The sequence below is a fragment of the Cynocephalus volans genome, chromosome 4, assembly GCF_027409185.1.
Source record: "Cynocephalus volans isolate mCynVol1 chromosome 4, mCynVol1.pri, whole genome shotgun sequence".
In the NCBI taxonomy this organism is placed as follows: domain Eukaryota; kingdom Metazoa; phylum Chordata; class Mammalia; order Dermoptera; family Cynocephalidae; genus Cynocephalus; species Cynocephalus volans.
The window spans coordinates 84,618,533-84,635,934 of NC_084463.1; the positions used below are offsets into that span (position 1 = coordinate 84,618,533).

The 17,402-nt window shown below is 37.2% G+C and overlaps 1 protein-coding gene across 1 annotated transcript; it reads right to left on the reverse strand.

Annotated features, from left to right (window-relative positions):
• Positions 1 to 7,000: 7,000 nt before the first annotated feature.
• LOC134376243 (tripartite motif-containing protein 43-like) lies at positions 7,001 to 12,828 on the reverse strand. Its single transcript, XM_063094863.1, has 6 exons — positions 12,433 to 12,828; positions 11,656 to 11,751; positions 9,999 to 10,229; positions 9,298 to 9,320; positions 8,663 to 8,760; positions 7,001 to 7,575 (listed from the first exon to the last, which is right to left on the reverse strand). The coding sequence occupies exons 1-6, from the start codon at positions 12,826 to 12,828 to the stop codon at positions 7,001 to 7,003; spliced, it is 1,419 nt and encodes a 472-aa protein (XP_062950933.1).
• Between the last annotated feature and the right edge of the window lie 4,574 nt (positions 12,829 to 17,402).

The window sequence follows — 17,402 nt, forward strand, 5'->3', positions numbered from 1 at the left end:
TTCTTCTTGTTCTTAAAGATATTTGAAAGCTGTGTTTAAGAGTACTTGTTACAGTTCTTTCCATGAATCTAATTGAAGATGCCTTTAGAGAAAAATCAAAATATCTTGCAATTTTACTAAGAACAGATCAATTCTTCAAGAAAACTTTGTTCAAAGATAGGGGAAATTTAGTTCTGTATTAGTGTCTTGTAATATCAAAATAATTCTCTTCTAATTATAGCCAACTTAATCACACAAAATTATTTCATAAATTTCCCCTTCACAAACCATTACTAAGACGTACTCAGACATTTGCACCACATGCTTTTAGACTTTCAGTTCTGTCCTATAAGTCCTCTTTCCTACATAACCCATCATTTTCCTTTAGGACAAAAGTTCACTACACAAGAAGCTTTCTTACACATAGCTTTCTTCACATCTCTCTTCTCCTACTTACTTGTTCCTTTCTAGCAACAATATTAAATTAGCCTCATTTATCTAAAAAGTGCATAATCAAAAATCATTCTGTTTTAGGCTGGGTTTATAACTTAAATTTTAAAAACCTCTAAAAGAGATGAATATAATCCTCTTTGACCAGTAAACCCAGGCAAAAATGTACGCTGATAATTCTGAAGACATTTGTCATAGCAGTCTGATTAAAAAAAAAAAAATAGCTTTCTAATCTTTTTTTTTTTTCTTCAGTTTCTGTTTTTTTTACTCTTCTAATTTTTTTCTTCAGTTTCAGTTTCAAATGACTTTAGGGTTAAATTCTCAAGTATTTACATATAGCTAGGAGTGGGTGAATTGTATAAGAAAAACAAAGTATCCAAGTGGCCTTGATTCTTTTAATAGGTTTCTCTTAAACAGTAAGTTTCTGTCTTAACTCTTGCAGAACTGTGTGCACAGATAGACAAATTTTCTCCAGAGACTTAGCCAATTATAGCTGTCAAGATCATAGTTTGTTTCTCAAACTTGCCAAGAGAAACTCACACACAAAAAAATTCTTTTTAGTCATTGGATTTTTAATGATCAAATGGTACAAACGTAGTTAGTTATTCAAAACCAAACAGACAGAGCTTTCCCAAATAAACAAACAAAATGCTGGCTTCGGTATCCTCGAGTCATTTCTCACATCCAAAATGTTACCTTTAACAACAACAACAAAAATAGTGTAGAACTCCTAGTGAGACTTAGCAGCTCAGAGCCTGTCAATCCCTTACTAGAGCTGCCTTCCTTCACCAAACAAAAGGCAGGGAATTGGTGGTTAACACCACTGCTGCAAAATCAGAAGAAGTCTCAAAAAATCCCATCCATGGGGTTTCCCTACCACAGGCAGCTGGCACCCATGGGTGGACCCAGCCTCACTCCCACGGCATGAACAGGTAAGCCCTAGCTTGCTCCTGCTGCCAACTGCTCTATTCATTGCGGGGCTAGGCCACCGGGAGCACTCAGCTCCTGGCTTGGCTCACCAAAATTTGTTACCAGGAACAAGTCTGGCTGCTTCCCCCAAACAAAAATCCTGGCTTGGCTTGCCAAAATCTGTTACTCCAGGACATTCAGCTCCTGGTTGAGGCTCGCCAAAGTCTTGTTACCAAAACCAAGTCAGGTTTCCTGCACCCTAACAAAGCAAGCCACCTGAAAGTCAAATGTTGTGGAAAATGGTAGTCAGATTTTATTCAGGAATACTGGGGACCAGAGGAGAGATATTAGGCTAACCCGCCTCTCTGGTAAACCTGAAAAAGACCAGCCAGAGTAAAACAATCTGTTCTTAGTACCTAGCATGAATGATTAATAAATAAGCAATGAAGTAATCCAAGAATGAATTCAGAATCATTATTCATAGTACTAAAAATATATTTGCAGACTGAAAGGCATAACATCTCAAATCATGGTGGCAATCCTCACAAATTACCTTAAATATGTATAAATTTAAATTGGTCATCTAGAGTTATTTCAGGGAGTCCCATATGAAGCTTAGACCAAAAGTATTTTTTTGTCATTCTCAGCCTGCAATTTAGATAGGATTGCTACTGATTGCCTGTTCTCTACAGTAACTGGCTTATTTAGGTGTTATTATTATCATTAATTTATGTTGAGATTCTCTGATTCATAGTTAAGAACTGTTTACATTTGGGACTCATAATTCTTTGTTGGGGGTTGTGGGGGGGTGATGCTGGCTATGCTGTGTAGGATTTGAGCCAAATCCCTGTCTCTACCCTTAGATATCGGTACTAACTATCATTTGTGACAACCAAAACTGTTTCCAAACATCAATAAATATTCCCTGGAGGGAAAAATTACCCCCAGTTGAAATCTTTTCCATAGAATTGGAAAAAAATACATATGATATATTTATAAGATCCTTAAAGTAGTTTAGACATACTACCTGGTTCTTAAATTCTAAATGAACATAAAAGGCAGCAACATAAGATTCTCAGGAGATTTGTGTGTAAAAACATAAGCATACTGGTGAATAAGTAATATTGAGAAAGAAAAATACAAATAAATTAGTTAGTCACAGTCTAGCCAACCAATTTGTAGAAATAGATATGATTTTTTGATCTATGCAAAATTACAGAGAAGTGTTTAAGGATAGCATGTAAGGAGGAAATAACAGCCTCTACAATCTGTTCTTACCTGGTGCTTGAAGAAGGTTGTTACTACAGATTAAGTGAGGAATGATGTCTTTGTACTCTGAACATTTGCAGAGGCATTGCCTCCTTCACTTGATATGAGAAGCTTCCATGACCCACTCTAGCTTTCTGGAAACTGTGTCAATCTTCCAAGCACAAAACTACAAAAGTCACAAGACTTTTTCTCGATCATCATTTTCTGAGCCTTGCATCACATTTCTTTTCCATTAGTGTGATTTGTTTTCTTAATAGAAATGGGGTAATGCAGTGTTAGTAGTGGGTGTTTCCCAAATAACTTTGGAAATGGACTGCAGGTGAGGGGAGGGATGAATTCCAAGTGGCTGGGAATAAACAAGCGCATGAATGAATAAATAATCTTTCTCCAAGATTGGAAGGAAGGAAGGAAGGAAGGAAACAATTCCCATTGATCCCATTTCCTCATCACAATCACATTTCCGTCCTCATTCAGTTTTCTGTGGATTTTCTGCCCATCTTTCACAAAGTATCTTATTTCTAATTTTCTCAAGCAAGAAAACAATGAACTTAAGCTCCGTCTTTAAACCAAAAACATGCTTGTAGATTTCTGATCCTCAAAAATTTGAAAGGTTTAGAGGTCTCAAAGACCAATTTGTATTAGGTGACTGGCCTGTTTCCTTTTTAAGGAAACCTCAAATGAATACCAATAATGGGAAATCAAATCCTATAAAGTCACAGAAATTTGAGACATCAAATGAAAAAAAAAATCTGTTGAATAAAATTTATAGGAGGCCATTAATGTGGACTGAGCTCCTGCATTAAGCCTCAACAGACCAAACTAAAATGGAGTCATTATTGTTAATGTTCCACATCACTAAACCGAATCTAAGTTCCTTAACTGACCTTCTGAGAACTCAGGAGGGATAAGGTAATAGTCGAATGTACGAACAGGCCATTTTTAGCCAGCATGATAAGGAAGTTCTCTGTGCTTTAATTCTTACAAGAAGAATAACTGAACGAATCTGATGTTAATCAATCCACTTTTTATATTATGCTGTTTCCTTGTTCCTGGTCAAGCTACCTTATAAAAACAAACAGTTCTGCCATTTCTAGCACAGCACCTCTCTATTTCTCAATGATATGCTGATCAATTCATGAATCATGAATAAAAGCCAATTAATCACTTAACTAAATTTGTTGAAATTTGTCGTTCGGCATATCTGAGCATATAATGAAAAAACCTAAAGAGACATGAGGAAATTTGACCAAAATCACACACACATCAGGAGTTGAGCAGAGAACAGAAATAACACTTTCTGATTGAAAAACAGTATAGTTACCATGATCTCATAACAGTAACATTATTTCAAATAATCCCGAATCTTTGGTCACTAGCAATGAATAAAAGGAAAGCTGATAGGAAGACACCACATTCCTCTCTAAATCCAAAGGCTCCTCAGCTAGAGTTAGTTACAATGATAAATTAAGTAATGCTGATAAAATTGAGGGGGCATGGGAAACACTGCATTTATGTTATTTTCATTTATTTGCTTTATTTCGCCACAAAGAGGTTTTTTGTTTTTGTTTTTGTTTTTTTCCTACTACCTTTAATTAATCTTAGTTCCTTCGTTTCTCATGTTCCTTAAAGTGTCCTTTATGTTAGGGGGTTCTCAGGATTTCATCATTGACTACATTCTCTTCTCACATTGTGCATTATCTTATTTACAATTTCATCTCCTTGGTATTATCTCACATATGCTTCATTCTCCATATCAGCTTTTATTTTTATTTCTATAAAGAATTAAATTTCTGCCAAAAAGAGGGCAAACAAGTAAACGAATAAACCCTTTTGAGCATGGGAACAAGGGGAGTCCCCGATTTTTTATGTAACTTGCAAGGTTCCACGTAATCTCACCTTTTTTTTTTTACTTCTCCACCACAGGTATGTCCCATATGCTAATAATTCCAATGTAGGTCATCAAAACTAAAGATTTAGAAAGTAAAAAGAATAAATATCTCCAGAAGTATGATTAGAATAAGAAATTCTTGGTTTAATGGCAGAGAAAATTTGCCAAATAGATACACATTTTCCTCCTCTTTCAAAACCAAAGGTAAATCTTAAATACCCATAGAAGCAAATTCTGCCTGTACGTACAAGTAAATCCATGCTAAATAAGAATATTAGCTATAACATTTCTTTGCAAAAAAGAAAAATATCGGTAGCAAGGCGATATTTAGGCTGAAATGGCTGTTGCTTGTTGAAATTTTGGTGTCAATGGAGAGAGCTCAGAAGCCTTAGGTGTAAATGAAGAAAGCATTGGGTTGAAGGCCCAGAAAGTGAAATTCTACAATCTGAGATCACTTGAAGTGCAGATAGTCAAAAAGAGCTTGTGATGAACTCTCTCCATTAGCTAATAAAGATTTGTATGAAATGCACTGGAGGAGGAGAGTAAAGGTTCACTATGGAATCTAGGTGGTAGGGATGGAAAGAATAAGGGAATATTACTGATATGTATTTTCATAATTTGCATAATCATTACTGTTTAATCATCCATTTAACAGATTTTTAAAAGAGTAAGATGTCCCTTGCCACATGACCTTTAGTTAGCCAGACATGGATAGGTGAATAATCCTCAACTTAGTAATGGAGAAAAGCAGAGTTTACTCATCCTTGAATACCCATTCCTGGTTCTAACTCAAAGAAATATAAAGATCATCTTATCTTCACTGAACACAACCTCCTGGGGGTATTTCTCTGCTGTGCCTGTTGTTTGATTTTTTTTTTTTCCTACTAAAACAAAAAAAAAAAAAGAAAAAGAAAAATCTTTGTTTATCCAGCACTCCCAGCCATGCCCAGGCTTAAAACAATAGGTTTAGGGTTCACTCTGTGTTAGATACTAGGATAAGCTTTATACTTGCATTATGTAATCTGACTGTCACCAACAGTCATTGAAATGTTTGTTGATTACCTACATTATTTCATCTGAGAATCAACACACAGCAAAGTCAAGATCACAGATTTTGGAGACCAGTCACATAGTTCAAATTGTTTAAATTCTTCCTGGCTTAGTTTCTTTATTGTTATCATTGGATTATAGGGTTTTTTATATTTAAAGCATATAGAACACATTTATATGTAAGATGCATGACAAATGCTCGATAAACATAAGCTCTGTAAGCTCTTATTGTTGCTAGGAATGACAGATGATGAATCTGTGGCAAATATAATTAGGTGACATGTTCAAGGCCACACAGCTAATACTCATTCCCAGGAATGGCAAACAGCAATGTCTACCAAACTTCAGATATTCTTTTTTAATTAACAAGCATTTGTTAATTTCGGCAATATTTTCAGGAAGTGTATTTGGTGGAGGAAATACATTGGTGAATATATAGTTAAGTGTGTCACAGAACAACTGAAACAAAAATCAACAAAATATTGTATCATGGTGAAATGGGAACACAGAGTAAGGGCACACGTTTGTATTTCATCCTTCCATCTCATCTTTCATAACCTGGGGGATGGTCTTAAATTAAGATAAATAAATTAAAATAAATAATGCATGGACACCATGACTGTAACACACACACACACACACACACACACACACACACACACACACACACACCCCTGCATCTAGCCTTGATGCTGATAGTCTCTTTACTCCCAGCTTCTCAACACACTAACAGGTGTTTCTGAAAACAGTGGAAAATTGATTCGGTTTGAAATAGCCTTGTGTAATTTAATCAGTTTTTTACATCAACCGCAAATCCTGAAAATTTATACTATTCAATTAATACTCCTATCTTTAATAGCAAAACTACTCCTTTCAAATAATTGTCTTATTTATTTATTAATTTAATGATTCAAGTAACTGTTAACTTTTCAATATGTAGCAGTCATTTTGTTATCTGCAGGGACTCTGGCAGTGAATATAATAGACTTGCTTCATATTTTGGCATTTATATTATTATAAAAGTTAAAGAAAAGAAAGGCTGTTCTGGGATCATAAAAACAAAAGTCAATCCTTGTCCTGAGGGTCAGAGATAGTTTTCTATAATATGTATGGTTGCTTCTTTTTTTCCCTGAGGGTGATACAACTGTAGGATTTATTATATCAATAAGAGAGAGAAGAGGTCAAACTGACATGTGTTTTGTGGATAACCAGGTCTGTCTAAATGTGCAAACCCCATTAGATCGTTAAATTGGAATTGTACAACCATGCATGTGTGTAACCTCAGCAAGCTCACAAAACATGTAAGCAACCACAGCATATATTCTCGATAATGGGATGCAAAAGATGATTTTAATTAAAAGAAAATGAGCCAACACAATTTTTCACTTCATACATTCTATTTAATAACAATAAAATGAGGTTATATTAAAGGAGAGAAAACAATACAGTCAAACATTATTGATTTGCTTCAACTGAGAAGGGCTCTTTCAGATATGGAATTCCCAGACAACATCTGGTTTCTGACTTATGCCTGATCATGTGTGGCCAGTGCAAAAAAAAAGGCCTGACAGGGAAATTGAGAGAGCCAGTGGGGTAATTCCATATGAGGGAACTCTTGGCAACATCCACAAAACTCACACTTCTACTCTCAAAATCAAGGAACACACCAACCCGGCCCAGAGGTTTCTTTATGTAATGATAAATCACTGGGGGGGTGGTCAAGACAGTGTAATGATTATCCTCCCTCACACACAGAAGAAGAAATGTGTCCCCAGATTCAAGCATTTTGCCAGTGTTTCTTATCCAGGAATCTTTACAGACTCCTAGAGCCCAGTCCCAAGAGTTGTCCACATCCAGCTCCCAGTAATGTTTTCCAGAGGTGAACCTCTGAGCTCCCCATGCAGCAAAATAGTTAGATCTGTCAGAATTCAAAGAGGCATCTTGATGGTCATGTCTAAACTTCAAATTTCTCACATCATCAAAAAAACTGATATTGTGATTGGTTATTTCATTATCGAAGAAAATTTCCACTGTGGAAAAAGAATATTCTAGTCAAGATAAAAATAAAATCATGCATGAAATAAGAAAATCTACCTAGAGTGTCACTAAGAAAAACAGGTCAGGTCCACAAAAGCAGTTCTGGCTGAAAAAATATCAGATTCATGTGCTACCTGTTAAGCTATAGAAGAAACCCATACCTAAACTCAATAGAAAAAAAAATCTAAAAAATTCAGAGATTATAAAGGGAAGGGAAGTCATGCCTACTTCTCCCTGGTTACTTTTTACAGAACATGAAAAACTGGAGACTTGTGTATTGCTGCAATTCCATGGCAACAAACCTTACCCTCCCTGCAGCTTTGGGGGATGTGGAGAGAGAATATCAATGTGAGACCTATAAAATGGTGATCGCCTTGCTGGTGTTATTATGTGCTAGTTAATTTACACTAAAGAACAAAACCTGAATATGGCTTTAAAAGCGGTTTCTTACTAGGAATTTTCTGCCTTTTCTCCTGCTTCCGTGATGCCTAATCTTCCTCTGCCTGCGGGGACCCTCCAGGTTTGGATGTACCACGGAGCTCTACTCCTGCCTCATCGACTGCCAACTTTATTTTGGTTGTTCACAAAATATTACTTGTGCAGTATGTTTATTCACCTATTTTTCTCATCATATACATTGTACTTCATGTTGTTTACAAATTCAATGACTAAGAAATTTTTTAGGAAAAATATTTGCATATAGAACACCCTATCATCAATATTAATTGTGTTTAATTTGAAATTGGAAATTACTGAATAAATGTGCAGTTCTATACAACTCATTGAACATCTGACATGTTATCAAAGAGTGATTCAAAGACTCAAAGGGCCATTTTTCTGTTTCTTCTTTCTCTATATATGTAATTCATTACAGGTCTGAATGACATTTATTTTTCACCAGCTCTCTTTCAGTTTTGTCCATATTATCATAGTACAAATAGAACTATAAACACTCAGACTACTCACAGGCTTCTCTCTTCTCCTAAATGAAAGATCAATAGAGGGGGAAATACTGGCTAGAGACAACTGTTACTGAAGCACAATTTATGCAGTCACGTCACACCAGTGGCTGCCACTCACCTCGGAAGTGGTCAAACCTGTCTATCAGTCCGGTGATGGGTCTTAAACTGAGCTCTGGATTCACAGGCTGGGGCATGTGCTGCTGCACAGACTCACTCCTGGAAGAAGGAGAATTAAGTTAATCTTTTGGGTGCCAAATATTTTATCCTGGTGCTTAAGAAAAGACATAAACATTCAACTGAAAATACTATATCAAAACTCCTTTCTGATATTTCAGTTACCTCCACAAACATCTTATAGGACTGCACTATTCTTCCAGAATCTTTCTTACATTTCTCTATGCTTACCTGCTTTCATCCCCCTGATTCTCAGAAGTTCTTGCCTCTCTTGCCTACGAGCTGGGAAAAACTAGTCCATGCACTTCAAGATGTTGAATCCTAAAAACATAGGCAGCTATTTCCTAGCAACTTCTTCATTAAGCCTTTAATGCATAACTCTGAGCCACAGGGCAGGGAGTCAAGACTAACTTCTGATAAAGAGGCACAGGGAATTATACACTCAGTAAAACACACAAATACTTGGACACATGAACAAACAATATAATCTAATGTATAACGGCTTCAGTTGTTTAGAAAGAGCTTGAGATCTTTCATAGCCCTCATATTACCCCTGTTTACATTGAAAGCCAAACTTACCTTGTTAGTAGGTCTCCTAAATCCTGTAAAAAGAAAAAAAAAAGCTATGAGTTCTCTTCAGAAATTGGGCATTCTGACTGCTCAGTCTTTGGGTTTTGAAAAGCTAAGAAAAGTTTCAATCACAACCACTCCCCAAACCTTCTTCTAAATATTCTAAATTCACCCTTTCCCTTTCTAAATAATAAACCCAGTACAAACATACTGACAGAATCTAAATTCTTAATAAATTCCAAACCCTTAGGGTGAAAAAAAAGAGAAGGAGGTGGGTAGCAACCATAGTAACTGTGCGTAGCTGCAAAAATTACCTGTCTACCAAACGTTCTTTCTAGGGGTTATCTCTAAAGACTGATGTATTTCAAAATAAGAGCAATTCAGATATAGGGCATCCAAAGAGAATAAGAAAGTAAATGGGAACTTTTCCCAAATGTTCCCATATTATCTATTGGATATCCATGAATAAGTCGTTCTTTTCTCGTTATTAGAACAAGGTATATAAGAATTATAGAAGGGAATCTTCTCTGGGGAAAGTGTTCACAATTATATACAGCTTTATTGTTCATGGTTAAAAGTTACAGTATCTCTACTATGCCTAGTGAGAAAATGACCTCCACCACAGATGCAGGAGATGAGAAAATATATTTTTGGTACCAAATAAACAATGGATGTTAAAGGTATGAACCTCAGCTAAAAGAAATTCTTACCTGGAGCAGCTCCTTGTCTGCTTTATGGCACATTTTCATCAGTTCCTCATACATTTCTTTTAGGTGTCTCCACTTTTCAACCATTTGGGCTTCACTTTTCTTGAGCTGTTGTAAAATGTGCCAGCCTTCCTTTTTCAGGTTCTCTAAATATTCTTTTTCTTCCCCATAGAGAACCGGATGTAGCTTCCTATACTCAGCCCTGGTCATCTGTCTGCGCAGATACACGTAATCCTGTAAGGAAATGGATTTTGTTGATCACATATTCAGGCAACCTTTAACCTCCTCCACTTAAACTTAAACCATATATGTTTTTCCTTGGCTAATGGTTTCTATTAATCAGCCACAGATACCATAAATTCACCTCCTCCCAATTTTTGGAATCCACAAAATTCATCTCTCTCTTTTCCTCCTTCATTTATGTTTCTCTCTTTATTAACAACACAAAGAAAGTAATCATTCTTTCCTCAAAACACTTTTATCCTCTTCATAAGTTTCTGAGACACCTGGAAAATTGCCTTCCAGGGTTAATATCTTTAATATGCATCTTCTCACATCTGAAACACTATATTAAAACAGTTGAAATCTATGGTTTATTATTAAATTATTATATGCAATAGTCTAATCTGTTTAATACACTAGTCTCTAGTCGCAAATCTCTCTACTCTGCAACCTGACCACTTAAAATTAGCAGATGGATTAGAAGCCATCAGACAAGGTCTTCCTAAAATACCTAAACCCTCAAAAGATTTCTATCATCCTGATGTCTACCTTCCTCCTATCTAATGTCACAGGCTCCATATTGACCTGCCACTTTAGGAACATTAATTCTCATTTCATTGCATGTCTACTTCCAATATTCATGTATTCATTTTCTCACTTCCTCCAATTTCTTTTTATTTTTTGCCCTTTTTTCAGCTTTTCAACATATTCTATTTTCTCCTACTTGAATGATAATATTGGGGCGGAGCCCGTGGCGCACTTGGTAGGGTGCTGCGCTGGGAGCGCGGCGACCCTCCCGCCGCGGGTTCGGATCCTATATAGGACTGACCGGTGCACTCACTGGCTGAGTGCCGGTCACGAAAAAACGACAAAAAAAAAAAAAATTGAATGATAATATTGTCTAGCCCCTGTGCTTTCAGTTTTTACCATCACAGCTACACTTCTTAAATTGCTTCTCAAATCGCACTTCCTTTTTAACCCCGAGAACTCATTGTGCTGATCAGTATGAAATACCTGCGATAACCAATCACACGTCCTTTAATTTCTGGAATTCATCTCATGCATAAACATCTGCCTGAAATACCCATGGCCCTTTAACACCTATTTGTCTCTCAGGACTCAGATTGACTTTAAATCTGAGATATTTTGCCTAAACTCTTTAAAGGTTACTGAATTTCCAAAAATCTCTGTATTTTGCTTCGTCTAACCACTTGTTCAACTTTCTTTTGATGGATTTTTTTTGTAGTTGCTAATATATTAGTGTCAGGAAAAACTAAGAACATGACCCTACACTGAAAAGGTGAATTATTTTTCTATTGTTCTACCCATTCGTAGAATCTCACTGCACATGATGATTTCAGCTCACGTTCTTAATGGGTAATTCTCTATCATGTCTGCTTCAAGCCAGTTCTGAGGAAAGTAACAGTCTCATACTTACCATCCACAGGTTGGTTAGTCTCCTCTCCTTATTTAGATTTCTCTTATTGGCTTGGAATTTTTCCCATAAAGATCTCATTTGCTTTAATAGCTTCTCCTGTAAAAAAAAAAAAAAACCTATGCATGTGAGCACCAGAAAAGCAAATACTATGGATTTCATACCCTAACTAATGGAGAAAGGCAAGGAATGTTGAATAAAAGTACTTTAGAGAAAGTACAAATATCACGTTTGCCTGTTTACCCTCCATAAACTTTCTGTTTTGGAAGATTCGAGACTGTAGACCACATTTAATGTAATCATTAGCCTAGAGAAACAGACAAGTAAAGATTGTATGTAGTCGGCTGGCTTTCAGATAAGCATCTTGTCTCATAATCTTCATCTACTAATGCTTTTCTCCTGCTAATCTCAATGTACTTTATCCTACTTATCTGTCTCTTAATACTAAACATGTTTCCCATATAAAATCCTCTTTGCCCAAGTAGTTGTAGTAGCCAGTGGTTCGGTGAAAATGGGAGTTTTATGATGATGTTAACGTAATTTTCAATAACCAAAATAATAAACATTGACTTTATCAACCTCCCATTGGACTGTCGGCCTCACGAAGACATGTATGTATTTTATTCACAGCTCTATTTTCCGTGCCTAGAATAGTATCTGGTGCACATTAGACACATCAGGAAAGAATGAATTGATCATCATCATGATCCTGTTTGTCCTCATAATCTCTTAGCTGTACAAGCTCCCGGCTTCCATAGTACCCTCAGAGGCACCACTCACCCGGTGTTCCTCAGCAGCCTCTTCAATGGAACAGTGTCTGTGAGCCTCGTGCCCCTGAGAGTGAGAGCACAGCACACACAGCAGGTTCTTGTCCTCTTCACAGAAGATCTTCTTTGTCTCCTTGTGGGTCCCACACATGTGTTCCTCAGAGCTCAGAAACTGTCTGGCAAGGGAAGCCATCTTCTTCACACGAATATCGGTTCTGAAGTCTTTCTGCTGTGATGGTTCCCTGCACATTGGGCAACGAGCAGGAGTTTGGGCTTCTTCCCAGGAAAGAAAGAGACAAGGACTGCAAAAGCTGTGCCCACAGCCTATGGTGACTGGATCTATAAAGTAGTTCATGCAGACGAGGGAGGTGAGTTCTTTCTGGAAGGCTTCTGGGATGTCTGAGTCCATTTTTCTCAGGGAAGAAAATCAGAACAGTTTATGTTTCTGTCCTGAAAAGCAAAGACCAAAGCAAAAATTTACTCAAGTTGTGACTCGATAATAAACTTCTATCTAGAGTAGGATGGACTTTGGCTATGACACAGATGGAAAACTGGTCCTAAAGAAATCTCTTGAGCTTTGTAGAACACTTTTTTGGTTGCCTAACCAACATGCATCAACTTTGCCAAACCTTTCCAACTCCATAAATGTACTGCAGTTCTGCTGAGGTTTTAGGTTCCAATAAATTGCTTGAACCGCACGAGTTTGACTCAATCTGTAGATCCACGGGGAGGTTTGAACTGATCTGAAAATCAATTATGTTGCTCATTTCAAGTAATTGGTTTAGCAAAGAGATTAGGACTCAGTTTTAACCTCATTATTTCACTTAATTACCATAACCATTATGTCTTGATGACTTCTCCTTCATCACTCTACCAGTAACTGTTGTAGCCAGAATGTATACCTTTTTATGCAACATTAAAATCAGCTAACCAAGGAACCACTGTTTGCTAAGCCACTATGGTAATTCAAACAACCATTTTCTAGTATAGTTACAGTTCCAAGAAATGTCTATCAACTTAAAGACATGATGTTAATACAATATCCTTACAGATAATAAAACTTTCAAAAAGTAAATTAATAAAATGAAGTAATGTACAGAATGCCACTGATCTGTATATCTTCTTTCTCTCACTCATCATCCAGAGTGTGCTTTTCTTACAACCCATTGATAAAAATGTAGAAGAAACTTGTATATTCAAAACATATTGACAAAAGCAAGTTTTCTCATTTGATGTCCTTTGTGGTCTTAAACAGATCTTAATCCAAAATCAGCTTTTGAATACATGAGAATAAGGTTGCTGTCAGTCAAACATGTTTCCCAAAGTTCATTTGTCACTTGATCTCCATTGTAACAGTGTTAAGAAGCTGGGGAATCCAATGCTGGTATTGGAAAGGTTAGGCCTTTGAGAGGTGATTGTATCTCAACTAGTGGGACTCCCAAATAGATTGATCCATTCAGGGAGTAAAAAGTTGATGGTTTAATGGGTTGTCATGCAAGTGGTTCTGATGAATTTATAAGGACAGCCAATGGGAAGGTTAGCTCTCTCCCGCTCAGGCCATTCTCCCCATTATGATATCCTGGTTGCCTCAGAACCCGGTAGAGAGTTCCCACCCAGAAGGTCCTCACCAGATATTCACCCTGGACTGTGGACCTCCCAGTCTCCAGAACTGTAATAAATAAGCCTCTTTTTTATATGTTACCCAGTTTCAGGTATTGTTATAAGCAACTGAAAACAGACTCATACAACGGATTAAACTAAACTTTGTAAAACTGTATCACATTTCAGCGAGCCTCTTTATATATTAACATACTAAGTTGTCCTCCTATCTTTATCTACATACCTATGCTCAAAGAAACCAATAATTAAAGAATTAAAATACCAATATTTTTCAAGTCCTTTAAACTATCAGGCACCCTTTCACATTGTGAAAAAAGTTTAATTATCATGTAATAAAAGTTTACTTTAAAAAATTAGTCCTTCATTTCTACACTAAATGAATAGAGATGGCACTCCCATTACTGAGGTTTCTTCATAAATACCAGTGCCACTTTCTGCAAGCCTAAACATTTTCTGGCTTCATTAGCGTTTAAGTCAAAAAAACAAAGCTTCGAAAGAGACAAAATTACAATCAAAAGCGATACTTTTCTAATTATTTTATGCATTATTTACTTATATATTGACTATATTCTCTTTTGTATATGTACATGAATGTACCAATTTATAGGACCTACAACAGTTACAAAACTGTAAGATATCTGGCAACTACTTTTAAGTCTTTACCATATATATGAACAACCAAAAAAAACATAAAATAGACAAAAATCATTATATTAATTCAAAAATGTATAGAATGATGAGATTTAAAAACAGTTTAATTTGTAAATAGGTTATAAATATAGAGTCATTTTTACTAACTAAGCAAACAACATCATTTCATGGAAAACATCTCAGTTTGCTGATTTATGAATTAAAATTATTTGTTTTTGTTACAAAAAATAGCAGGAACTTCACTTCAGTAAATTGTATACTCACCGAAGAATATATTTATGGTCTCACCAATACTTGCTGAGGAAGCAATAATATGAATTCGGCTCAGGGAGCAAGGCCTCACTGTGCAGTAGTGACAGCATTCAAAAGTCTCTGAAGGCAGGTGAGTTCGAAAGGCACTCAGTCTGTTCTGGAGAATAATGAGTTGGGCTCCTTGATTGTCCTTTTATTGAGCCTCTGAAGACCACACCCATTTTTCCAATTGATTGCATTTCAGGGGTTTTCAGATGGTGTTAACCTGGATGATTGGGTTTTTACAGAACAAAGGAAGAGATTGACTTAACACTTTGGCTGATCTCCATAAACAAACCTCTACAAACATGATTTCATCAAGAATTACAAATTTCTCTACAAATAAGTCCACAAATGGTGACTTGGTATATAATAAAGTTTATTTGGGGATTAATGATTTTTATTTTTAACTTATAAAAAGATAAAATAGGTTACTTCATTAGTTAATGATTTTTAACAAATGTCTGGGAAACTTGGGGAATATTTTGCCCGAGGTTGGATTTACGTATATTCTGTCACTGTAGGAAGTGTTTCATTTTTTGTATTGATTTATTTTGGGGGTTTAAAGTAACAATTTAATGTCAGAATAACTTCGGCCCACACTTTAGAGCGGTGATTTCTCCTGCCTTTCACACTCTACATAAAGCCACCTAAGGTTTCCTCTCAACAGCAGGATACAGGATTAGCTGCCTGGCACTCCACAACTCCACTCAGAGGGTATGAGAGAGAGGTTAGGAAGCTCCAGTCCAAGGAAACCCTATGTCAGATCAGGGGAAGAGGAGTTGTGTTCAGGTAAATCAGAATTTATTTTCATATGAGAAAATAATTATAATAGAGGCTTTCCCCCCACAACAATTTTAGTTCACTACTTATAGGGTGGAAAGATATGCCACCATGGATCCTTAAGAAAGGTCTCTTACCACTTACAATTGGCTCCAGATCTCTTTCATGCAGTCTGAAAGCCAAGCTATGGATTCTGGAGAAGCAGCTCAGATCTGTGGACTAAAGTTTTTAGAGAACAGCCTTGGCTGCACAGAGAACATTGGGGACAGTGGGGTGAGAAAGCAAGGTTCTAAGGAGCTGAAGGAACAAACCTCCAGCAGGAGAGAAGGAAAGGAGAGAGCCCATCTTTGCATAGCTGGATCATTCCACCGTAAGATCTCTATTCCTTTGCTGGACTCCTCTGAGATCTGGGAGTTCCCCTGAATTGAGCCATCCAGAGGCAGAGGTTTGATTCTGAGAACAGAGGGCAGGGACTTAGGAGAGAGAATCTCGATGGAAACGGAAAGTGTCTGAGCAGACGCCTGGATGCATGGGGCAGAGTGGAGTTAGAGTGGAGAGTAACCTATAAGAATCTGAAACTCCCCCAAATTTCCTGACCCTGCAGCGCCAGTGGATGGAGCCAGTCAAATGCGGGAGGAAAAGCCGTTGGAGTTCTGGAAGTAGAAAAGTGAGAGTCAAGGGGGAGCTTTTGCTGTTTACTGCACAGACCATCCTCTTGTCTTAGCTTCATAAACAAGCAGAAGAGGGTAAAAGAGTAGTTCTTACTTTGGGTCCAGTACAGTAGAGTTCATCTCTATGGTCCCTCCAGACTTCCCCAATCTAACCCAACTGGCAGAGATGTTTGTGAGGATTTCTGGCTCCTAGAGTCCTTCTGGTAGCCTCAGTCCCAAATTCCCTGTCTGAACTGTGAGCTGCTCAGCCTTTTCTTCCTGGTTTATTTTTCTCAGAGCAAAATAGCCAACACTGCTCCATGCCGAGATCTGATAATTTCAAACTCCAGCCCAACCTTCCATATCATTATGATGTTATATAATATTTTTCCAAGTAGGAGGATAAAAGATATTTTTTGAAAATTTGTTAGCTAAAGTAATACACTTTAAACATTCGGATGTTCAAGATGTGGCCTCAATTTGTTCTCTTGTCCTGATTTCACAAATATGAGAAGATGTGTGTGAAAAAGTAAGTCTTGCAGAAATGTTAACACTCAAAATGAGGAGAGGTGTGGAAGGAGTACTTGTCATTAAGTGCAACTGTTACCAAACCCAAGTCTGGAGTCTTCCCTGGAGCAAATAGATTCCATCAGCTACTGGGAAAGTCCCCAAAATCCCAGCCTCTGGGCCGGCCGAGCACAGGCAGCTGGCACCCACAGGTGGACCCAGCCTCGCTCCTACAGCACGAATGAGTAAGCCCTGGCATGCTACCATGGCCAATCACTTTGTCGGTTTGAAGTGGGAGGCTAGGCCGCCCTGAGCACTCATCTCCTGGATGGCTTATAAAAACTATTGCTGAAACCAAGTCTGGCTGCCCAGTGCCAAAACAGAAACAAATGACCCAATAGTCAAATTGTTGATGAAATAGGAGGTCAGCTTTATTTAGTTAGGAATACCACTAACCTGTGGGAGATGTTAGGCTGACCCA